The sequence below is a fragment of the Sminthopsis crassicaudata genome, chromosome 3 (genome assembly GCF_048593235.1).
Source record: "Sminthopsis crassicaudata isolate SCR6 chromosome 3, ASM4859323v1, whole genome shotgun sequence".
NCBI lineage: Eukaryota > Metazoa > Chordata > Mammalia > Dasyuromorphia > Dasyuridae > Sminthopsis > Sminthopsis crassicaudata.
Genome location: NC_133619.1, coordinates 80,842,184 through 80,868,292, shown reverse-complemented (window position 1 = coordinate 80,868,292; position 26,109 = coordinate 80,842,184). Strand labels below are relative to the sequence as shown.

General features: G+C 33.9%; 2 protein-coding genes across 2 annotated transcripts in view; one reads left to right on the top strand and one right to left on the bottom strand.

Annotated features, from left to right (window-relative positions):
* NBEAL1 (neurobeachin like 1) overlaps nucleotides 1–6,628 on the top strand; it is a 186,418-nt gene extending 179,790 nt beyond the window's left edge. Inside the window, exons 55-56 of the mRNA XM_074299004.1 lie at nucleotides 269–404; nucleotides 4,084–6,628. Coding sequence (XP_074155105.1) covers nucleotides 269–404; nucleotides 4,084–4,185 — 238 coding nt within the window. The 3' untranslated portion in view covers nucleotides 4,186–6,628. The remainder of the gene's footprint in view (nucleotides 1–268; nucleotides 405–4,083) is intronic.
* A 4,633-nt stretch (nucleotides 6,629–11,261) lies between these two features.
* LOC141560569 (alpha-aspartyl dipeptidase-like) lies at nucleotides 11,262–26,080 on the bottom strand. Its single transcript, XM_074299002.1, has 8 exons — nucleotides 25,911–26,080; nucleotides 22,048–22,136; nucleotides 21,139–21,213; nucleotides 19,033–19,112; nucleotides 16,957–17,130; nucleotides 15,498–15,557; nucleotides 13,446–13,528; nucleotides 11,262–12,074 (listed from the first exon to the last, which is right to left on the bottom strand). Exons 1-8 carry the CDS (start codon nucleotides 26,015–26,017, stop codon nucleotides 12,014–12,016), a joined length of 729 nt encoding a protein of 242 aa, XP_074155103.1. The 5' UTR covers nucleotides 26,018–26,080; the 3' UTR covers nucleotides 11,262–12,013.
* Nucleotides 26,081–26,109: the final 29 nt, after the last annotated feature.

Below are 26,109 nucleotides of genomic sequence, written 5' to 3'. Positions count from 1 at the left end.
ACCATTAAAATATTTTTCTCCCAATGCTACTTGTGATTATCAAAAAAAAGTGGCACCATTGGAATAAAGAAGCAATATCTTTAAGTAGAATGTTTTATCTTTAGCACATGACACTTTGGGGACTCTCAAAGGGTGAATTTCCTTATTGTAGAATTTTTGATTCTTCATTCCTATAAAATTCCTTCTACCTCCATCATTATATGCAAAAGTCTTTGTGCAGTTTGAAACTATTATTTTATGTGTATTTTAAAATTCATTTCTCTTCTAGCTTAAATCTGAGTGTCTCCCCATTAGCCATGAGACTGCCTATCTACTGTGTTTCTGTTACCAAAGAACATAGCCACATCTTTGTGGGACTAGAAGATGGCAAACTGATTATCGTTGGTGTTGGCAAGCCAGCTGAGGTAATGTTTACCAGCAAGAATTTTCTGTCTTAGACTATTAAAGATCCTCTTGTTTTTCCTCAATTCCAGCTAAATTAAATTGTAATGCTTTCTTTTCTCTTGTCACAACTAGACTTAGATCTGCAAAGTAGGAATTCTTTAATTTTTATTTTTACACATCTGCAATATGTCAGTTGTCTTTCTTTAAAAGCATCATTTCCCCCTTCATTTCATAAAGAATATCTCCATGTTACCTCTGCTGATAATTTAATTCTCTGTGGTGAAGTAAATTTGCAAGAATTCATCATTTCCTGAATCAAATATCAAAATTGTTATCAAATAACTACTTGCTTCTGGGAAAGAGTTATAGCAATTATACTCAAGAGTTTGAGTTTCAATATAAATAGAAACAAAAAAGCATATTTTTAACTTCAGTGCCATGGGTTATCCTCATTGAGAGATCCTGATAGTATGATACCCTCTCATTTATTTTGCAACCAAAAAACCTCTCTAAAGACTCCAGTTGCTAGGATTCATCTAATATCGATACTAATTGTGTGTATATAGATCTTAGTTAACAGGTTGATTTTATTTTTCTATATGAACATAAATATTAGATTTGTGTTCCATTTTTGAAATAGATATGTGTTTAAGATATTATACATTATCTATGTTATTGTTATTCATTCATTTATTTGCTGAGGCAATTGGGGTTAAGTGACTTGCCCAGGGCCAGGAATTTAGGAAGTTTTATGTGTCTGAGATTAGATTTGAACTCCGTTCCTTCTGATTTCAGGGCTGGTGCTTTATCGCACCATCTATCTGTCCCTGGTAATTGTTGTTATTGATAGGTACTGACATCCAGGAAATAAGATTAACTTTGTTTTGTATTTATTTTCCTAACTTTTTAACACTTGAGCATAGGATTTATGTGTGTGTATTTCACGCTGTCAAGAAGGTATATCCCACTGGTATATATCTGTCTTTTAGTAATTCTGCACATCCATTAAAAATATATATATTTTACACTGCCATCTTCAACAAAATGTACTAAGAATTATGCAGCATCTTTTTGTTTTTTCTTCTCAGGTTATTTTTACCTTCTTTCTAAATCCAATCTTTCTTGTGAAACAAGATAACTATATATATATATATATATATATATATATATATATATATATATATATATATATATAGTTATGTGTGTGTGTATATATAGTTTTTAACATATACTTTAACATGTGGGACTACCTACCATCTAGGGAAGGGAGTGGAGGGAAAGAGGGGAAAAGTTGAAACAGAAGTTTTTGCAAGCATCAATGTTGAAAAATTACCCATGCATGTTTTGTATATAAAAAGCTATTAAAAAAAAAAAAAAAAGAATTATACAGCATCAACAAAGAGTCTAGAGATTCGAAAGGTTATTTGGAAAAGTAAAACTTCATTTGGGCCATATACTGCTGACTTAAAATATATAGCTAAAATATGCCTATTTATTTAAGATCTAAATGTGGTGTAGATTTTGTTATATATTAAGTAAAAGTCTCAAGATAAGAAAGAATTTGTTAATTTGTAACACCTAGAAATTTCACTTAATTTAAAATTTAATACAGGAAGCCCATAAATATGATTTAGGGTAGTTAAGACTTATGAAATTATAGTTATTTATTTCTGTGGATCTCCTATTATTATGAAAACAAGCTATTTTGTAAGTTAAAATACTCAAGATGAATTCTAAATATAACTTTAATGTCTAGATATAAATATGATCTCATTTTATAAAAACAGGATTTAACTCTACTTTGCATAATGTCATGCTAAGAGTAGCATGTTTTGGGGAACAATATTACAGGACATATATTCGACTTTTAAAAAAAAATCAGGTTTTGATATTCGTTGCCCCCTCCTTCCCCAGCCCCAATTTTCTTCCTCTGCTAACATCAGCAGCAGTACTCCTTCTCTCCACTTGGTAAGTAGATAAACTCCACCACAGGAACAAAAGCTGATGGTTTCATGCCCCTTGGCCTTTTTGTGCTCACTATTTACAATCACATTGCTCAGTATAATTGGCAAGGAAATAAACATTCATATCATACCTGTTTATGTGTCAGGCATTGTGCTTTAGAAAAATATTATTTCGTTTGATTCTTATGACAACCCTAGGAAATAGGTGCTATTATCTCCATTTTACAATTAAAGAAACTGAGTGAAAAGAAGTTAAGTAAATTGCTCAGGATCATACAGATAGTGAGTACCTGAGAATGGATTGGAACTCAAATTTTCCCGACTTTTGAAAGTCCAGCCCTGCATCTGCTATGCCACCTAGCTGCTTTAAATGGATTGGAGATGATTCAGGTGCCTTATCTTTGTAATTTGATTTAATAACAGGAATCCTTAGAAGTAACTAACTCTAATTTCTGATGTCTTTCATATTGGCTATTTGAATCCTTGTATTTTTAATTTTCCTTTTAATTACAAACTTAACAAAAACAAATATTTCCATATATAAAGAAGAAAAAAAGAGAGAGATGCATATGAAGCCACAAATCTCTATGATCTTCAACAGGGTTTTTGTTTAAGTTTATAATAAATTTAATATGGTAGCATCAGTATTATACTGCTTGTCTTGTTTTCCCTTTCTGAACTTTTTCCTTGCGAATATTAAAAAAAAAAAGATTTCATGGATGCTTTTTCTTTTTCCTTTTGGCATTACTATCTCACTCTACTCCATAAATCCATCTCCTCTCATCACCCTAAAAGCCAATCTCCTTTAACATATACAATAAAGCTTACAGATATTGGCCATTTTTGAAAAATCTATCTTATTCTATAGAGTGAGAATCACAATTCATTATCAGTATTTTAGAATTGTGATTAGTTATTTTACTTGGAGTTCTTGAATCTTTCAAAGTTGCATTCCCTTTCAGTGTTGTAGATATTAGGTTAAAAAAAATCACATTATTATATAAAACAGTGTTGTTTCTGTTTCTGCTTACCTCACTCACATTAATTTATGTGAATCTTATGAAGATTTTCAGAATCTTCTCCCATGCTATTAGAAATAGATATAATTAAAATTTTCTATCTTATTCTTCTTTATTTGTTCAATCTAAGCACTCCTAAAGGAGATTTGTAACTATTTTTAAAAATTTATTTCCTAATGTTAAATTGTATTTCCCTAAAATTTTTATTTAGGAAAAATGCTCATATATAGATGCTATTGATTTTTTAAAATAAAATCAGCATTTTATCATCTTTGTACTATGGATGATACTATGGATATGATTTTTAAATGTTATTCCAGATAAAAGGTCGGCCAAAAAAAAAAAAAATGTGGAAAATTTAGACATGAGGGCAGAAAGGACTGGTCACCAAAGTAAATGTGATAAGAAAAAATTCATTATTGATTCATGAGTGATTTCTTGATAGAGTTGTCAAGAAATTATCAAATGTAAGAATTTAATAATTTTTACAAAGTAAGACTATTCAATTTATTTTATTAGCATACCTTTTAACTACTTGTGAAAGTAAATGTAGTCATATTTTTATTGATGTCAAACAAAAGTTATGAGAATTAACTATACTAAAAACATAAGTATTTGTTGTTTGCAAATTTTCCAGAATCATCACCTGACATATTAATTTAATTTATACTTTTTAAAACAACCTTTCATGCATTCTCTGAATTATTTTTTAACAGATGCGTACAGGTCAGCTGTCTCGAAAGTTGTGGGGATCCAGCAAACGGCTCAGCCAGATTTCAGCTGGAGAGACAGAATATAACACTCAGCATTCTAAGTGATTACTGCTTACAGCTGCTACCATTGATCACCAAAACTTGATTTATTTTTGTCACTTTAACCAAATCTTTGAATTTTATGATGATGCAATGTTTTTAATTCAGAAAATCATTGGTAAATTATAAAACTTATTGTATGTGTACTATATTTTACAAAGGTACAGTCTTGTCTTCATCATTTAAAAAATTCTTTACCTAGTCCCAGTGAACTAAATGGTATTAACACTCTTTCTTATTCTGCACCCAAATTGAGAAAAAATACAAGGGATTAGATTTAGTGTTCATGTTGTGTTCTATTGTTTAATAGTCTGTAAACCATTGTATAGTCCAGATTTTACTTCTGAGAAAACTAAGATAAAAATTGAAGAAATGACTTATTTATTTTGATTATATTTATCATTCTAAACAGAACAAGATAAGGTACTTATTCTGAAAAGCTTATTATAGAATATTGGAGAAAGATGTCCTTTTATATAAGCTGTTTAGGCCTTCTTTTAAAAATGGGAGTATTTAAGCAACTGATTTTTTTTCTGGAGCTCCTACTGAATTAAAGAATTCAAGTCTGTTTATTGCACTGCTGCTGGATGTTCCAAGTCATTCATAGTTAAATAGAAGGATGTATGATAAACCAAAAAAAAAAACAGTATAGAAATTGCTACATGTGCTTCATGACCCTTTTTCAATAAAAACTCATTGCACAGATCTCCGAGCTATTCCTCAGATGATCTTTATCTTAAAATAATAAAGGCCAGGGAGAAAGTAGAGGGACAAGAAGTAAATTTTTGTCCTATTGATTTATTAGTTGTTAAACAAGTGAAATAAAATTTAATAAACCAAAACTGTCTTCAGTTTTAACATTCAGATCCTTTGAAATACATTTGGAACATCATAATTCTTTATCTGCATGATTTTATATTGTTTAGGTTTTATTATTTCTGAAATTTTATGAACTAAACAAAATTGTGTTCCTGAAGTTAGTAGAATTTAGCAATAATGTCCCAAGTTGAAATTGTCTTATTTTGTTGTGATTTATGTGTTAATTGGAAAACTGTACACCATTTTTAAAAGCAAACATTGAGATGCCATCATTTAAAAATACATATATTTCCAATTGATGGTTATGAAAACTAGTTGGTTTAGGTTGATGGACTTAATTCCTGTTTATTCTGGTTAAATGCTGAAAGTCAAAGCCTTTGTTGTTCAAAACTAACAGAAAAGAATTGGTTTTATTTTAAAAATAAGAGATTGATAAGCACAATGTTTTATAAACTCATCTTCACATTTTTCATGTAGTGGTTTGAACTCACATCTCTTTGAAACAATAATTTTCCAAAATATTCCACAAGGCATAGTTTTTCCTACTTCATTTAATTAGGCATATATGTGTGATTGTTTATTTATTTTTAAAGTTTAATTGATGCCTTCTCTTTTTATATTCCAGTTTAGTTTTCTTTTAATTAAACTTTTTCATCCTCAGATAACTTGTCTAATCCAGATAGCATCTAGTATTGACCTCTTTAGAACTTTACTAGTTGGTGAGAAATTTTAAATAAAGGGATTTTATGTAATGGAAAATCTTTAATAGATAAGATATTAATACGAAGAGTTTGGTGTCAAGAAACATTATGAGAAAAGAATGTGTTTCCATGGCTTATCTCAGTTCAAAATTTAAAAATTAAATGCACTAGTTATAGGGTAAAATATTTTTAAGAAGGGAAATAATTTGATGTCCCAAAAAATGTGTATGGTATATACAAGGATGATGCCCCATATGTGTACAATAGACCAACTGCGAGTGTAAAATTATGTGACAGGCAAAGGATTATGTAGATGATACACAAATCACTAGATAATCATTGATTTTATTATTTTTATTAGTTAATTCCATTCATTTTAATATAATTTTATTATTAGAATTAATAATCAGTTAACAGATAGTGTGGATATCTGTATATATATTTTTGTTTTTCCATGTTTGAGATTATATCAAGTGAAATTAATGTGATCATGTTTCTAAATGAACTGAAAAAAATTTTTGTTTACCAAAGTGAAATTAGAACTTTTTGTTTGAGATTTTTCCTAAGACTTGTACAGAGAGCTTTAGATGGGGTCACTTTTTATTTATTTAAAAATATGCAAAATCAAGTACCGGATATTTTAATTAGAAGTTAGCACATATACAAAATGCCATTTGAGTATATCACTTGAATTTATTGGTATCTTAATTTATTTTTAAAATCCTCATATTTTGCTTATTTTCTAAATGGAGAAACAATGAACTTTCTCAGGGTTTCTATTGTTTAGAGAGCATATAGTAGAAATGCTGCAAGATTTGGTCCAAATAGGAGCTAAATAGTTAAGGCCAATTGTATTACTAGACAATCATAGCAATAGGATGCTAGTTTTGTGTAATCCTATTTCTTCATATTTTTAAAAATATACAAAATATACTAAAATACAAAGAAAAGTTACCACCACCAAGTAAAGACCTCTTTTTACAAACTATTTTGGAATTCTACAATAATCCAGAAAAACAAAATAAAAAATTTCTTATGTATGATACGTTACTGAATATAGAAACAAAAAAATATATATATATATACTTATCAGCCAACACAAAATACAAAGGAAAATAATGGATAAAATCCAAGAGAAGTAATATAAACATTTTGGATTTCATGTAATTATACTATATAAAGAGAGAAGCCTGTCTTATTAGCTGTCTAACTTCTGGTGAGTCAGATTACCTCTCTGTGCTTCCATTTCTTCATTTCAAATAAGGAATCTAAATCTTTTCTGGCTTTAAAATTCAAGAGCTATTAATTGTCATTTAAGAAACTCAATCAGAAGTAGGATATTTATAAGCTTAAAATATGACTTAAAATCATTTTTGCCCTGAAAAATTCCCTTATAATTCTGATGGAAGCAGCCTGAAATAATGAATACAAAGGACGATGAAAGTTCAAATTTCATCTCTGACACTTAATACCTGTGCAACCATGGGGTAGCTTCACCTTCTCTGAATCTTTGGCAATGGGAAACTTTTAATGATGCAATGGCAGTGATAACATTGGTTTTTGGCTTATTTCAGGAGAGAAACTTTCTACAAGTTTTTATTTTAGTACTTTTAACAAACCTTTACCTGAATATTTTATTGTCAATTGCTTATTTAAAATGGGAGAAAGGAGGGACAGACACACAAGGAAAGGGAGGAATAGGAAGAGAATTGAGGGGTAGATCAGTAGCAGATTAAAAACAAATCCTGTTTTAAGGAGAAATATAGACCATATGAAACACATTTAAAACTGAAAATTGATGGAAATTCATTTTTCATGTGGAGCTCATATTGCTTTCTTTTCCCTTAACAGAAATCTGTATCCAGGTCTTGAAATTTTTATTTCATATACATCCTTATGTGTATGAATATCTTATAATGGTCTTATGAATATCTTATAAATACTCACTTAAGACATGGAATAAATTGTGTCATAAAATGTTATTCTTGAGATTATTTAAATACATTTCCTGTAACAATGACGGATTTCTTTAGCAGGGAATATTAGTGAGACTTGATACTGGTTTTTTTTTTTTTTTTCCTATTTAGAAATTATCTTTGAAAATCCATTGAGAAATTAAATGTATGCCAGAATTAATTTGATTTGAGAGTCTAGGATTGACCAATATCCTTATTTTCTAACCAATAGGAACAAAATAGACTATAATAAGTTTTCTATTTCATTATTAGAGACCTTGTCTTTGTCACCATGCTTTTTAAAATTTCCTTTTTTTTTTTTTTTTTTTTTTTTTTGGCCCAGCAAACTGTTGTTAAAAACTCAGATGAACTTCAGAAGTTTAGTTTTCTATGTATTTTTAAATATGCTAACATTGTAATAGTAAGTTCTAGTAAAATACTGGAATGATTTATCAAAATATAATTCTTGGGTTTGTTGATAGATGATTGAAATATAATACTGATTGTGTCATACAGAAGTTGCATCGTTCACTCCTTTTACTCTTCATTAGCTAGAGTCAGTGTTTGCTTTGTGCCACTTGAAGCAGCTGAAAGTATTCTTCCTAGAAAAGTCTCTCCTTTTATTCCTTTCTTTTATTATCTGTCCCCAACCTTCTCCATATTCAAAATTCACCATAGATGTTACACAAAGGAATGAACTTGCCATTAAATTTTCTTCTTTAAGACTAGCTTTAATCAAAGGGAGGAATAACTAAAAATTTCAATATAGAAAACTTTAATTGCTGAATCAGTATCTCATACCTAGTCTCTACTCACAAATATTGTTTTGAACCACCTTATCCCATTACTTTAAGTCTTGTAGAATTCAGTTTATTACTCTACCAAAAATCTTATTAGTTGAAAAATATTTCATTAACTTTCCCTCTACTTATTAAGAATCTGGAATTAAAGCATGTTTAACAATAATTTAATAACCCTCTCCCAAGTTTTCAGTCAAAATTCTTCACTAGTATCTTCTCTTAAATTGAACCTAGTAGATCTAGGACTACTTTTCACAATGTATAGAATATATATTTTCCACATGTGCACTCCTCATGGTAAACTTCAGTTAGAAATAAACTTATTCATGTCCTAAGCTGAACTTTCTTGCAGTTTTCTATGTATATGTATGCAAATACTTTCTACATGCACTAGAGAAGGGCTTAGAATTCTTAAGCTAACCAGCCAAGACTGATTAAATTTCTAGAAAATTATTCTGAGTAAAGAAGAAAAGTTCAGCAAGAATTTAGAAAAAGAGTAGATATAATAGTATATATCTTTGTCTTTAAAAAACAAAAACTAATCTTGAAAATTCAGGAAAAAATACTTTCAGCCCTTTATTGAACATTTGCTTTTCTGTTTTTTTAAAAATATATTTACATATAAACTCTCATTTTATGTTATATAGAACTCACAATTATGTGTTGTTTAATATGTATATATATATGTATGTATGTATGTATATATATATGTATGTATGTATATATATATATATATATATATATATATATATATATATATATATATATATATATATATATATATATATATAAATAAAAAAACTGGAAGCAGCCATGGAGATTGCCTAGCTCTGAGTCTTTGTAATTTAAGTATCCAGCAGACTTCTAGGCACAGTAGAGGAACTTAATAAAATACTTGTTGAATTGAACTAAATAATTCAAACCTCTCATTTTACAAGTTAGAAAACTAAGGTCCATGGTCATGTTGTTAGTTAATAGTAGGGCCTCAGACTCCATATTCAATTAATCTGTCCTTTTGAAAATTAGGTTAAAATAATGTCTCTTATTAAATGCTAGAAAATATCATTTTGGTGCATATACTTATCCAGTCCTTTCATTATTATGCATTTTTATTTTATTTGGCCATTAAATGGAGTTAGAAACTAGACTTATGATTTCACTGCTCTGGAAAACTCAACTGAAGCCACCAGTGCAGCTTGGCACCTTCTTTGTAATATGGTCTTAGAGCTAAGTCAAACATTTAAGCAACAACTAATATGTAGCAAGCACTAAGGACCAAGGATACAAAGAAAGGCAAAAACAGTCCCTGCTGCAAAGAAGCTCAAAATCTAATGGGAGAGAAAACAAGTATAAAGATTATGAAATAAACATACAAAATTGGGAAATAGAGGGTCTCATTTGAGGAATTCTGATAAATTAACTGTCTTGCCTGGGGTCATACAACTAGTGTTAAAGGTAAGAGTTGAATCCAGGTCTTCTGACTTTGACATTGGCTTTTTGGGGCAGTTAGATAGCACAGTGGCTGGAGCACTGGCTCAAGTCAGGAGGACCTGAGTTCAAATCTAGTGGTGTGATCCTAGGCAAGTAACTTAACCCCAACTGCCTCAAAAAAAAAAAAAAGCAAACAAACAAACAAAAAACAACAGACATTAGCTTTTTATCCATTGATTTGGCTGCTACATCTCAAAAAAAATTTTTTTTAAATACACATACATAATTAAGACATTGTCTTTGATTTCATTTACAATTTTTTCTTTTTTTTCATTTACAATTTAAAAGTATTTCCCACATGTCAGTATTTCAACTTATACCTTCTAATTCCTTGTGATGATGATCTAAAGATCAGTTTGCAATAAAAAAAAGTTTCTTTTGCTAAGATGCTTAACACTTAAGTATAACTGAGAAGAAATGGAAGTCATTTTCTCTTAATCCCCTACTATATATAAGGATAGAAGATTAACTTTCTTTCTCATAGTATTTCTTTCCTTAACAATTCAACTCCAAAATTATGACACATTACTAAGAAACTTTATTGTCTGAGGTCCCCTTGTTCCCTTTTTTTTTTTTCACATCATTATTTGATAGAAAAATGATTCTCAAATCCTTTCACCAGCATTTCCTCTGCAGCTCCAAACAGAAAGATCTGTGCGTCTTGCTTCTCTTATAATATCTCCTTTTAATTTCAAGATTTAGGGTAATAAAAATTAGCAAAAATGTAACCAGGACATGGCCTGGTCACCTTTCATTTTTCTGACTCTTGTCAATTTCTGTTATAATAATATGATAGCTCATACCATTTCTCATTTTTTGTGAAAATTCCATTACATTTTCAGAGGATGGTTGTCATCCTCCAGCCAATACCACCTTGTATGCATATATATTACACATAATTTTCTTTGAATTTCATCACAGAATTATAAAAGAAAAAAGCAATGACTTTTTGTTTAGAAATTGTACTGTCGCTTAATATGCTAAAAATAGCAACTGAAGAATTTGTCATTTAATTTTAAAATGTGCCTCAAATTTTGCTTAGTTTCTTGACACTAGAAAATAGGCCAATAAGCCTTAGAAGATTCTTCATTGTGTAAATGTGCGATGGATTTTTTTCCTATGCCAAAACCAAAACCAAAACCACAACCACAACCAAAACCAAAAAAAAAAAAAAAAAAAAAAAAAAAAAAAAAAAAAAAAAGCCTTTAAAGTTAAGTCTTAACTGGGAAGATGAGTATCTCTATTATTCTTTCAATTGTAATGAAGTTGCTATTAGGTGCAATATATTCTTGTGTTTTTAAAGTTGTACATGGTGATTTTTTTGTTGTTGTTAAATCAATTACATTTTAATTATTTTAAATGTTTGTATATGAGCCGATATTTGATTTTTTTTCTGTACAGCACGACTGAAGATGGTCTAAAAAATTTTTGCACTTTTTTAGTCTCTTGAAAATTTGTAATCAATTTCTAAGAATGTACTTATTTTGTATATAAAAATGACAAAATTAGCTTTGTATATGTCATATGCACACACATGTATATATGTATATAGATATAAAAGTGGGTTTGAATCAAATAAAAAACTGGATGTTCTTTTCCTGGTGTTTGAGTGGACATCTACCATGGATAAATTTGAATACATATGAGATCATAGTTACACTGCTGTTAAAAGAGAAATCATCAACGTTTTGAAGTTTAGGCAAAGTTTTTTATGTGCTCTCATCCTACTGGTTAACAAAACATAAGCAATAACTTTTCCTAAATGCCCACAGTTACATTAACTTTGTTTTTATATCATTTTTAGTGACTAAAAAGTGTAGACAAAAGTTTAGTATAGAATTTATTTTTTAAGTTGCATTCTCTAAAGCCAAGTGATCATAGCATAGCTGCAAAACTGATGTTGCCAAATAACACGTGAGAGCATTTGGGGGGGAGGGGAAAGCAATCTTGGTTAAATTAAGGTTAAATCAGGTCCATGTTATTTGTACTGGCAATCTTCTTTTGATTATTTTGCCACTGCAATCAATGACTATCGTTTCTGGCCAAGCTTGTAGCTTCTGAGGAACACTTAGGAATTAAGGAGAAAACTGAGGTCAGATCCAGGTTCTTGTTCTTTTGGTGTTTGACCCCTGGTTTCCGAAAAGAAAGACAACCATAATATATCTCTGAAGACAAGTTCTATGTAGCCTAGGACTGCTACAGTTTTACTGCTATATCTGGCAAGACTTAGGATTCCAAATCAGTGAAGAACAGTAAATTAGTAGCTATGTGAGTAAAATAATCCAAATAAATATGGTTCTTAAAATCAGTGACTGGGCCTTATTCTTAGAACTGCATTAATAAACCATGCCCACGGTACACAAGCAAGTCCAAAAATGCTTTCAATTAAATGAAACTTACTGCAATATAAATAACTTACTGCAATTTATTAATTAAAAGAGAAACAGTAGGAATAAATTACTAGCCCATTATGGTTATTTTTTTATCCCAATAAACTAATTTATGTATCACAATAAATTGGAGAGAATCTTGGATTGTGATTTCCTCTTTTTACATTTGATTTTCAAGTGATAAGGGGAAAAAAGCTTTCATATAATTCAGTACAAATGATTTATTAAAATCCCTTCCATAAGCAGCATTTTTATATATCATCTTAAAGTTTCACACATATAGAAATAGATAGTAATTAATAATAATAATAGGAACCTATCTATTTACTGACAGCTCTATCCCTAAATAACAATTAATAAATAAGGGCTAATGAAACATTAATTTATCTTCACTAACTTTATTATATATCATATTTAATATATAATTACATGTATGTATGTATGTATAGATGCACACACATTATACATATAAAACCTATCAAATAAATGTGATGGATTTTTGAAAGACTTTGCCAAACACAATCCTACTCAAGAAAGAAGGCCACAGCAAAAATCCATGCTTAGGGGTACCTTTCTTGGAGGCAACTCTCTGCTGCAAAAAGGTAGGGGGTACAGGAGGTCATGGAGGTGGCAATAGCCTCTTGTCTTTACAAGCACTCTTGAAGATGAGCAGTGACCAAGTGGCACAGGAACAAAAAGCAAGTCCAGGGGTACTAAAACCTAGTCTTACCTTTTGAACTATCAAAGAGCAGACAGATATACAACCACTTTAGAATTTACTACTTGTTGCCCTTGGTACTCAATCCTTTTTCCTGGAGGAAAAACGGTTTCAAATTTTTCCAGTGAACTGGTTATTTCTATCAAAATCACATTGGCTGGTTATAGCTTTTCCTAGACTAAGGATGTCAGCTGCCAGATACCCTTGAAGAAGTAATAAGGGACTGTAAACTTGTGTCAGCATCTCATGAGTGGGCTATGCCATCCTTAGGGCCATGTGTCACTCTGTGCGATAGGTTACTAATCTCTAGATTAGTGATTTCATGAGATTATGCAAAATGGTTCCTTGTATTTAAAAACAAAACATTTTCTAAAATTAAATTTTAACTTTACCTGAGGAAAAGTCGAGCTTTACTTCTTCCTAAAAGTGTTGCTTTGTTTCCTTCCACCAGTAGCATTGATCCTTCACGTAAGCCCTTCATCAAAAAATTTTAATATGGTAAGTTTGATTAATGGTCTGAACTTGAGAGATAAAACAAAACTATTGGATTGCAAAATGATCAGCAGTTTTGATTATGGGAATGATAGGGGAGAGAAAGAAAATGGCTATAAACTTGTGAGATGTTATGCTAAAGAAAGGTTCCTGTAGAATCAGTTTCCAACTTGGAGCTGTTCTTAGATAACATACACCTGCTGACTTGCTCCTCCTTGACATCAAAAGTAAAAAATGATGTGGAAATATGTGGCCAAAACCTGTTGTCATAGCTTCTTTATGGATAATTGCTTTGTAATCATTATGGATCTTGTTCTGTGAATTTTTTCATTCAATTGTGCCATAGCAGCCAATTCTAGAACATGTCGATGCAGCCTTTCTATATTGCAACTATGAAAGCTCAATAAAGCGATAATTCTAAGGAAAAGAATGACCTAATTCTGACAATTTCGGCATGTCTGCTGAAAAACTCTCCATTTAAGATATGTAGCTATAACCTGAAAAGTATCTGCTATCCCAATTGACTCTAAATTTTGAAGAATTATGCTTACTTTCTACAAGTCTTAACATCAATCACATCTTGCCAAATCCTGATTCTTCTAAAAATCTTCCTTTTATCTGCTCACATTAACTTCTGGAGAAAGCCACACAAATATGCAGACTTAGTTCACTATCAATTTACCTAACTTCATAGACCCTCCTTACTGCAGAGCAGTTTTCATGAATCTATACAAGTGTGCCTTCTCTTTGTCAAGGCCAATCACTCTACTTGTATTCTTGGATCCCATCCTGCTGGAAGCTTCCTCCTTCCAACATTGCCTCTTTTCTCATCCTCAATTTCTCTTCAGCCACTGGTTCCTTGCTCAATGCTGATATACAGGTCTCCTCTAATTTTGGAAAACTCATTTGATCATAGTAAATACAGAAATATATTGTGGATGGCTTCACAAACACAAATGATATGTTACTTGCTTTCTCAAAGCGTAAGGAAGAGGCTTAAGGGAAAGAATTTGGGACACAATATTTTTTAAAATGAATGTTAAAAACAGATTTTAAAAAAAATAACCTGATTTGATCATGCCATTCCATCAAGTTTACTATTTTATATATCAGCTCATTTTCACATCCAAATTTCTGGAGAGTTCTAGCTACACTATTGGACTTAACAACTTTGTCACTTGGTAAATTGATTTGCCTTTTCACAAACGTGCTGGTTGACCTCTTTGTAATACTATCAGTGCCTTTTTTTTCTCAGAATCATCTCTATGCCACAATGAGACACCAGAAAAAGACTTTACGAAGTAGAGAATGGATGCTATAATTTTGCTCAGTGGACACATTTCAGGGATGTCGTTTTTACAGTGTATTCTCTTAAGGCGAAAGAACTGCAAATAAAGTATGCATTAATCTAAATATTAAATATTATATATTTATAAAATATTATATTAAAAGCATATTAGCTTTTAAAAGATTTGGTATAGGGAGAGAGATGAAAAAGATTCAAAAGATTTATATATAAAGTCTTCCTTTTTTTTCCTTTTATAGGAGGAATAATCTGAGATTAAATTCTGAATAATGATCTAAATAGACCAGTATTATCACTAATTATTATGGTTTTTTATCTTTCCAAGTACTTTTATATGCCAATAGTTACCCCTGGTTTCTCTGAATGTGGTTCTTATTGAAGCCTCTGCATGCTGCTTTCTTGTTCCTGTTTCCCCTTCAGTATCTCATCATCAGTTGTAAAGAAAACTGATTTTCTTCTTAGAGTGTAATTTCAGGTGCCAAAGAAAAGTGGAAAAGTAGAAGAATGAAAAGCATGCAGAAGTAAAAGCAGAAAAAGCTAAGACACAAAATCAGATAAAGCCATGTGCTGGTTAATTATGTGCATAGTATTATCTTTAGCTTCCCAATCTTGTGGAATAGCCATAGAAATTAAATGTGGACAATACCAGTACTGGAGGGGTATCTGGCTCTTCATGATATTGAAGAATCCGTTCTTCACGTGTCTCCTAGAAAAGGGAAACTTTTTTTTAAAACTAAGACTACTGATGGATCCAACAAGTATTTCCATTTCTACCATTTTCCTACCCCCAGATGCCTGTGTGTTTCCTCAGATGATCTTTCGGCTTAGAGGAACAAAAGGCATCGGGTCAGAGTTGAAGGACTGTCGTACTACTCATTGAGAGACACTTGTTATCTGAGAATTGTTGTAAGAAAGCCTCAGTGACTTCCGCAGGTAGCCATTCTCTCTCATTACTATCTTCAGATGATGCTTACTTCTTAGGATGCTACCTCACCTATCCACAGAATTTAATGGCTGAAGTGTCTGTGACACTGTGCACTGAAAAATAACTCCCTCCTGCCTTACTGTGGAGCTTTCTTCACTTGCCAAAGACTTCTATTTGCTCTCAATTAAACAACGCAAGAGTGTTAGTCCAGCACACATGGAGAAACAGCAGCAATGGAAAGGGAGCTCGGGTGGAGAAGGCACCTGCTGTATAGCCTTGGGCTCTGTTGTCTCAACAGTTTAGTTTTGATAAATCTTAAGAGTATTAAATAAATGTGATCCACTATTACACAAAGCTTTTTGTGTTCTCTCTCTGCCTGTGCTGATGTGTATTCTCAGAATGCACTGAGGAAGGTTTTTCTACTCAAACTCCATCAAATGAAAATATCTTAAGGAAAAGCATCATGCCATAAAAGGTCATCAGTTTCTACTAAATGCCCATTCTGTTGGTTAAGTCACCATGTCTGCCAAATGGAAATGCTTATTGGTCTATGGAAACAACCTAAGACAGAAATAAATGCGTGGGTGTGGTAACCTCTGTACCTGTGTATCCTTCTCCCTGTGATTACTGTGTGTATTTCACTGAAGGGCTGAGCTATGTTATTTAGTGACTGCTGACTAAGGCCAGGCCAAGAGCCAGAACTTTGCTCTTCAGGAAAGTCAATTATCACCTTGGTAACAAATACCCCCTTTTTTTGTTTTTGTTTGTTTGTTTTTGCACACCCAATTTCTATGTTTTGTTTCTTTTAATTTATAGTAATGCAAGTTTGTTGATTAAAAACCAATACACAAATGTACCACACTGCAAGCTAATGAGAATAAGTGCAAATTCTTCCCTTCTCAAAAGCAATTTGAAATTCTGTGGGGACAATTATCCTATTTTTCTTTAAATTTCCTTCAGGAGCTTGCTTATCCTTAAAGGGGCAAGGGGAAGGAATTGGAAGCTGAAGAATACAAAAGCATTTCCTTTAAAATGTTTTTGTGGGATAGGTTTTCTTCAAGTTTCAAATATTATCTCTTCTCATTTGCACTTCAAGAATATCAGCAAGTATTTATTGTATATGCAAAGATCTACATTATGATTGCTTTAACCAATGTAGAATTTGTAATGACATACTTACACCCATATGTGTGCTATTAACATCCGGATCCAGGTAATGGGGATTGATATTAAAAGGAACAAATCCCAAAGCCTCAAAAGAAGGTGGGAATACAATCGGCATATCGTTGGTGGTATTGATGCTGATGGTGGCTACATTTGTTCCAGCACTAGATCCCATGTATGGAACACCTGCCTGAAAGATTCACGTTAACTTTGAAACAAAAAATAAGTCATACAACAAAACATGAGTGAGGAGCCAAAAATTACCACCAAGAACAAATCAGTTATCAACACAGACGTTAAAGTGCACACTCCTCAAATCTTTAATGGCATCTACAATTCTGAAGAGATAAACATTTCTGAGGAAGCAGAAATTTCTCTAAATCCCTGGCTGAACATGGGATGCTAAAATAATTGGGAATAAAGAAGAAAGAGACTCTTTGAAGTAAAGAGCTGACAGCCCTGATGGAGAAAATAAAATAAAACTGGCATGACACTTGTAAGTGAGATATGGCATTGATCACAACATTAGAGAACTCCTTTTTTCAACCTTTAAACACTTCATTACATCAAATGCTGTGAAATGAAAATTAGAAAGATAAATACCAATTATGCATTCTTGTCTCTTATGCCAAGTCAATGTTCACAGAGCCTGTATACTAAAAATTATATTTAAATCTGAAATAATGACAAATCCCTTTTATGGAACTCTTGCTCCGATAGGTAACAGGGAATGAATTTGAAAATATTACATACTGGTGGACAATCTGGGATCCACCAAGAACCAGAGGGCAAAGTTTTGACTTTTAGTGTAACTTTTAGTTACCCCAAAGCATTAAGTATAATAGTCATAATCTGAAAGCTACTTGAAGCTTGTGTCACATCACATTTACCCCAGCTGTTCTGTTTGCAATAAATTTAAAAAGAGCTATGTATCTTAGAATTAAAAAAAAAAAAAAAAGACATAGCTATCCAGAAGAGTCTTGAAGGGTAAGAAAGAATAAACATCAGTTCTCTCTAGTTTCTACAAAGTATGATTGGAAATACAGCAATGATTTAGGTTAGATTATCTCAAAACTTGACAGACTTCCTAGAAAGCAAAAGAATGTCTTAAGAATTTAGGGCCCCAAGAAAGCTACAGAAGAAGTTCCTTTTTCTATTTTATTGCAAAAGTATACAGTGCTTGGGTTGCCATGCAAAGCAGAAGTTTCTGGGGTAGTATTTTTATCTATGAAGGCAGAAAGAGAAAAGGAAATAGCTGAAAACCAGCTATTCTGCTCTTTTCCCATTATTTTCTATATATTTTTATTAAAATAACAGAAACTATTTAACCCATAGCTAGCTTAATAATAGACCTGGACCTAGTGGAAGTGATTATTGTATTAATATGTAGTCTTTTGTAGACCTTTTTTTTTTTTTTTTTTTTTTTTAAGTCTTAGAAGTCTCTACTCAACTACAAATTTATCCTTGAGCTAAGCATATTGTCTTGTCAGTCCTTGTACTGAGAGAATTATATTCTGTTTTATATGTAAAAATCAAGGTAGTCTTTACCTAGAATTATTCATAATCTTATTTGTGTCACTTTCCATCTCAAATGAACAGTACTTTATCAACAATATTTTCCAGTTCATCTAACATTTCCTATAATTTTTAAAGTATCTCTGAAGAAGTTCATGAATATGTTGTACTCAAGATCAATAAGCTTTGAAGGGCCCATCTAAAAGGATATTCAAAATTATTCTTAGCTAATATAATCTCTTAAATCAGTTTTGCCATCATAAGCACACAATGAATAATGCCACATCTATCAATAGTGCTAGAATACATCTTCATAGATTTAGCAGCTAATTTATTTTTTAAGGGAAAGCAAGATATAGAAAAATAAAAATCAGGGGCAGCTAGGTGGAGCAGTGGGTAGAGCACCAGCCCTGAATTCAGGAGGACCTGAGTTCAAATTTGGTCTCAGACACTTAACACTGCCTAGCTGTGTGACCCTGGGCAAGTCACTTAACCCCTGCCTCAGGGGGAAAAAAAATCAACATATCCATAGAATCACTTAATTTTAGCTTTAGTAAATCAATGTAGGTCAACTTACAAGGAGGACTCTTTTCCTGATCTCGGGAATCAGATTTAAATCATATAATGTCTTTAGAAGTCTGAAAGTATTACCGCCACCTGTATGGGAAAAACCAAAACATATTTTATTTTGCCTAAATAAAAATACTGAAATTGTGATACTCTCAATATGTCCTCAAAGGAGAAGTTGTGAATAAGCAAGGATGATCCAAAAACAGACTACAAAGACTGGGTACACATGAACCAGAGTTTAGTTATTAGTTTTGGGGAGGAATCAGTCCATATCATCCCGTCCTGTCCCTTCCCTAACCCTCAGGAGGTAAATTCTTTCGTCTGGGGCTGGCAGAGAAAACCACAGTAGTTACCAGCAATAAACATTTGAATGCTTACTTTATACAAGCTTTGCTCAATCTGAAGGAAAAACAAGAAAAAAAGCCCCTGATGTGCACCCAAGTAGAAGGTTCAAGGAAGTAGGGCTGACAGTTCAGATTATGTTTCCAAGAGCAAGGTAAAGGAAAGATATCTACTAACACTACCTTTACACTACATCACTAAGTCAAGAAAGGAAAAAGGGAAAGGAGTAAACACCTATATGTGCCAAGCATTGTCCTAAGAGTTTAACAAATATTTCATTTGATCAATCCTTACCACAACCCTATGAGAAAAATAAATTTCATCCAAAATAACCATAGAATGTATAAAATAAACTTAGCAATATGAAAACATTCTACAGAAATAGACAAATAATTGGAGAGATATTTGTTTATATAGTTGAGCAACTAATTAATTATTGATAAAAATTATTGGTTAATAAACAAGTAGTGTGCTGCCACAACACACTACTGACTCATCTCAAGTTTTCAAGTGACTCTGATGCCCCATTAGGAACTGAAGAAAACAGAAACTTATTTGAAAATGATATTCTAAAAGGTAAAGGATAAAGGCTCATGACTAAGAATGATTAATTTAGAAAAATTGAATATAATCATTTGTGGGGGGTGGGGATGGGGATGGAAATGGAATTTTAATGAAATGGAATGCTTACATTCCAATATGGAACCATGACATATATATATATATATATATATATATACACATATATACACACACACACACACACACACACACACACACACACACACACACACACATATATATTTATGTCCTCCTCTTAAACGTTATTAAAATAGCCTAGTGACAATATAATTAGACAGAAATCTTGGTAACAATTCTGTTATGCCCTGCTGAAGAATTAAAAGAAGCAGAGTCTGAAGCCAGATCTGAACCCAGATGATCCTGAGTCCAAGCCTAGGGCTTTTTCTACTGTTCCACATAGCTGCCCCCTACTGAGATATCATTACCCAAAAGAAAAAGTAATGGAAAAGCTAGAAAGCCTTCTGGCAAAAATTCATCAAAGATCAACTTTTCTCATCACCACAGGACACCCTATCTTTTAGCAGGCCAAAACAGAACTGACCCCAGGATTTCTAAGTAGATTCCTCCTAGGTTCCCCAAATCACTTTTAGAGGGGGACATATAAATCATCACTTCATATTGGAATGTAAGCATCCCATTTCATTTTAAGTCCATTTTTCTTCTTAATTAAGCTTTGCTGAATAATTTATTCTTAGTCATATGCCTAGTCTCTTTGCCTTTTGGAATATCATTTCAAGTTGTAATTTTTTTTTTCTTTTTTCTGAGGCTGGGGTTAAGTGACTTGCCCAGGGTCACATAGCTAGGAAGTGTTGAGTGTCTGAGACCAGATTTGAACTGGGGTCCTCCTGAATTCAGGGCTGGTGCTCTATCCACTGCTGCCCCCTGAAGCTGTAAATTAAAGGAATAAAATTATTGTTTCTAATAAGCAAGTAATTTTACATTTTACTCTTACAGAGAAAGAAACCTCCTATCTAATACCTTTCTAGCTAGCAGCTGCTGGCTAAGTATAACTTGAAATTATATGCAAGTATCTCCTTAGTCATACCTTAGCAATGGCTCCAAGTTCTTCTGCCTTAGATATGTAGTTGTCTTCTTAAAGAAGTATTTTAATTTAGAACTTTTGAAAACAAAATTTAAAAAGAAAAAGAAAGCTGAAGCCTTTGAAAGATTCAAAATACTTTCACCTTACCTACAAATATGGCTTCAGATTTCCTCACAGCTTCCACGGGGTCAGGAGATTCATGAATGCTGTCTAACCCATATCCTTAAATTCAAAAACAGAATTTGATTATTCACACAGGATATGACTTTTGCTTAAAGAGGTAACATTTTCACTCACTAGAAATTGGCATGGGAAAGCTCTCAGCTTATCAGAGGGCTAGCTTTATAATATAGCGGAAGTAATGGCCCTAGTAACAATGAAATGATGTACATGAAAGTACCCTGAAAATTGTTTTTGCCTTTTTTTCCCCTTCTTTTTAACTAGACTTGTGATTTCAACTATGTGGGGAACACTAAAATTCTTTGCCAGGCAAATCTACTTTAACTTATACTGTCTTATAAAGTTATCAGGGATTCCAAGTTTAGGCAATATACCTGTAGTTACACAGTATGTATCAGCACCAGGCTCCTTGAACACAGCCCTTTCTGATTCCAAAGTGACCTCTAGTCACTGTACACACTGAGTCTCGAAGATAATATTATTTCTAGCAATTCTAAGATTTGAAGCCAAAATGATTTCCTAGGAAAGTCCCGAGTTATATTTTGGAATAGGAAAAAAAAAACCAGGAATAAGCTATTACTTGATCATTCAATGTTATTATTATTTTTGGGAAGACGATCAGGAATAAGAACTTTCCCAAGGTCCTAGAGCCAGAAAACATCTGAAATGGATTTGAACTCAGGTTGTTCTGACTCCAGGTCCAGTGCTTTATACACCAAAAAACCCAGTTCAATTCTTAGAAAATTGTGCCAACTACTTGGGCTCTAAAAGTGCTTTGCATAAGCATGATAGTGGGTATGTTAACTGACAGGTGATTTACTAAAATCTGATAATCACTAACATTTTAGCAAGTCTACAATAAAAGTAGATTTTTACCTAAGCTTTCAAATTTTTCTCTTGCAGTTTTGGCATAGGCATCTCGATCATGAAGTGCATATGGAATAAAAAGAACTCGCTTCACTATTCTGGGGGAGAAAAACAAAAAGAAATGTTCACAGTTCTTTAGTAGTCAATGATATATAAATATATCTCATTGTGTGTGGGTGTGGGTGTGGGTGTAGGTGAGAGAGAGAGAGAGAGAGAGAGAGTGTGTGTGTGTTAGGTGAGTTAGAGTGATTCTATTTGCAGGAAAGTACCTCAACCTAACTCAAAACCATTCTCTACTTCTAAGCTCTATCTTATGCTGCCTAAGCTTGAAACCAATGTGAGATATTCATCACTTGTAAATATTTCTTAAATACAAGAATATATCAAAATTTAGGACAAGATTTTCTCTTAAACACAAGTGAACTGAATTATTATTTGTTATGCACAGACTAATTTCAGGATTTCTTCTTACCAACACATCTGGGTAAATGTGATAGTGTTTTGCCCTAGCTTCCTCTCATTGTTGCTCTTAAGGATATGTTAAAGTAATTTGTAGTCTGCTTTCAAATATTATCACTCAACTGAAACTGAAAACTACCTGCCATATCTAATGGTCTTTTCTCAATCCTCAGCCTTTGTTTACACTTATTAAGGGTTGTTGAGGGGTCCCTTAAACATGTCTTTTTGAGTTATTGTATTTTTCAAATTTTCCATGGATAACAAACATGCAGGTGACTCTGAATATGTCAAGGATGAAGGCCCTTTTTACCCCTTGTCCCAGGTGACATAATTTGTTATTTGCATCCCAATCTGGACTCCCTGTATTTTGGATTCAAGTCAGGCACCAGCCAATTTGTGATTGGGGTATTTTGCAGGTGAGTAGATTCCTCTATCTTCAGAATCTTGCAGTTCCCAAGGGAAAAGAGTGGGTCTTTTGCTGTTGCCTAGCTCCTCCCCTTTAGGAGGGGTTTTGTCTGTTCCCCCACTTTCATTGCAGTTTTCCCCTTCTATTCCACACTCTTTTAGGTGGAAATATGTTTCCTTCTCCTTTTGAACTCTCATAAATGTGAAAACTTCCTAAGGCCTGTGAACTCTTTGGGTTCCACATGTATGTTCATTTCTCTTATAATAAACCTGGTTTTCACATTAGTGCCATGACATGATTGCCTGTTGACACCCTTGACACTGTTCACTATCCTTTCTCCACAGAATATTATCTCATCTCTGGGTTTCTGTGCCTGTTCTTTCTTGGACTTGTTTGCTGTCTTTTTCCATCCTATGTTCCCTCATCCTTGGAATTATATCCCTCGAATCAGTTCTGAGCCTTTTCTTTTCTCTTTATTTTCTGATCTCACAAATTCTCCCCAGTTCAATTATTATCTTGATCTAGATGACTCCCAGATCTTTCTACTGTTGTAGGCTCTCTCTGAGCTCCAGTCCCAAATCACCAACAGCCTAATGTTCATTGCAAGCTGGATGTCCATACACATATGAATCTTAAATGTCCAAAACAGAACTCATCTTTTCCCACAAACTTATTATATCTTCAGAATATACAGGTCAAGATAACCACCCTCTTTTGCAATTACCCTGGTATGCATTACAATCTTGTTGTCATTCCTAACATCATTCTCACTCATGCCATCTAATCAGTTTTGAAATCCTTTCATTTCTCTCTATTTCTATTCAGTCAGAAATACATCTCCATTTCTAATCTGAAACAATAGCCTCCAAATCTCTCCTTTCTCAATTTATCCTCCATATAGTTGCCAAGGTGATTTTCCTAAAACAAAGGTCTGACTGTGTCACATCTCCCTCCCATTCCACTTCTGTAAAAAACTCCATTGGCTCCCTAGTACCTGTGGAAACAATAAAAACTTCTGTTTTGTAAGCAGAACTCTTCAGAACATGGTCCTTCCCTATTTTTCTGATCTTAACATGTCCATTACTCATCTCAATGCAGTCCACACTGACTTACATGTTATTCCTCAGACATAATGCTCCATTTCCTTTCTGAGGAAAAATTATGATTTTAATAATTATCAAGGTAATGTATTAATAATTTAGATTTCTCAGAGCTACCTTTTCTGGTTTGGGAGTCAGTCTGCACCATGCAGCTTGAAATGATCAATTTTTGACAACCCTCTCTTGTACATATTTTAAAAAAATGAATCAAAGATTGCAGAATCTGTCCCCCCTCCCAATGATTTGAAATAATCACTTACAAATTGTTCCCATAGGACTGGAGAACACCCATATTTGTCCTGGGTTTTACCTATGCTTGGAATGCTCATATTCCTGGTGGAAACTATCATTTCCTTTAAGACTCTCCTTAAGAATCGTCTTCTGCAAAAGACTTTTTCTACCTCCTCTCTCCAGATACTGCATCTATCTAACTTGCTTGTACTATGAATATGATTTTATGTGTACATGTTATCTCCCCTCTTAAGTTCCTGGATAGCAAGGAATCTTGTAATGCCTTCCCTGCATTCCCAAATAATCTCTTCTACATTCTAATTAGTTTGAAATTCCACTTAGGGGTTCCCTTGTTTTGGTTTAAAATGCAGAATTACCTAAAAAGGGTAGTGTACCTTAACATGACATTAGTAATGTATACTCCAGTGTAAAGCAGTTTCAGATAAAGTCCTGGATTTTGTTTTTCCTTGTGGGTTTAGGGCAAGAACAGGAGACAAAAAAATAGTATGTGTTCAAGGGAGAAGGAGAGTGTATGTGAAAAGTAAAGAGAAATAAGTAGGCTTCCAATACTATCTTCATACTTTATCTCCAAACAAGGTTCAAAGATTCTCTTATTTTACAGAGATTACTATTTAAACTACTGGAGACAAAAGTACAACTCCTGGAAGAATATAAATTCTCTTTATCAGAATTTCCCACTATCAGTGGCATCTAAGATACAGACATTTTATACTTATGTAATACTCACTATCAAAAGTACAAGGTTGAAAAAAAAAAAAAGTTGGCTACTCTATGTCAAGTTTTGAGGCTTCAATACATAGTCAGCTCCCAGTTATACCCTTCCCGGACGGGATAGCAGATACTTCAGGGCCAGACTAGGGGATGTTTCTGGGCCAGACGGAGCCCCGTGGGGGAAAATCCCTCCCAGGCCGGGCTAGGGAATGCTTCAGGGCCAGGCTGGGGGATGTTTTAGGACTAGACTAGGAGAGTCCTCCTGGGCCAGGCTAGGAGTCGCTTCTGAGCTAAGGACCTCTCCCGGGCCGGGCTAGAGGATCCTTCAGGGCCAGACTAGGGGATGTTTCTGGGCCAGACGGAGCCCCGTGGGGGAAAATCCCTCCCAGGCCGGGCTAGGGAATGCTTCAGGGCCAGGCTGGGGGATGTTTTAGGACTAGACTAGGAGAGTCCTCCTGGGCCAGGCTAGGAGACGCTTCTGAGCTAAGGGACCTCTCCCGGGCCGGGCTAGAGGATCCTTCAGGGCCAGACTAGGGGATGTTTCTGGGCCAGACGGAGCCCCGTGGGGGAAAATCCCTCCCAGGCCGGGCTAGGGAATGCTTCAGGGCCAGGCTGGGGGATGTTTTAGGACTAGACTAGGAGAGTCCTCCTGGGCCAGGCTAGGAGACGCTTCTGAGCTAAGGGACCTCTCCCGGGCCGGGCTAGAGGATGCTTCTGGGCTAGGCTGAACCTCCCTCAGGCTGCCCTTTGGGCACTTCGGAGGAGCAATTAAAGACCACCCAGCTCAAGGGTCGCAGCGCGGTCCCGGGGGGAGATAGGACGCGATTCCCTACACAATCTCATCCCGCAACCCCCAGGAACTCCCTACCACTTTCCCCATTCGCTCCGCCCTCCTAGCGGGGCGGAGACGCCTGCCGCCCTCCCCGACGACCCCCGCGCCTCACCCCCCGAAGAAGCTGCGCACTTGCTCCTCACAGTGCTCCAGGTAGCCTTCCCCATGCAGCCGCGAATTAGACACCAAGAGAAGGCGCCGCGGGAGGGGAGATGCCATGGTGCTCGCCTGCGCGCTCGGCGATCGACTGCTCGCCCTCCCTTCGAGCCGGCCCTCGGAGGCCAGAGGCCCCGCCCCTGGGCGGACTCCCC

Bases quoted from the DNA above. Each gene is read 5' to 3' on its own strand.
- LOC141560569 (XM_074299002.1), bottom strand. From the start codon at position 26,017: ATGGCATCTCCCCTCCCGCGGCGCCTTCTCTTGGTGTCTAATTCGCGG. The intron at 22,137-25,910 runs GTGAGGCGCGGG...TTTCTCCCCCAG, and splicing joins GTGCGCAGCTTCTTCGGGGG to AATAGTGAAGCGAGTTCTTT. The intron at 15,558-16,956 runs GTAAGTATGTCA...TCCCTTTTCTAG, and splicing joins TTAATAGCACACATATGGGT to GAGACACGTGAAGAACGGAT.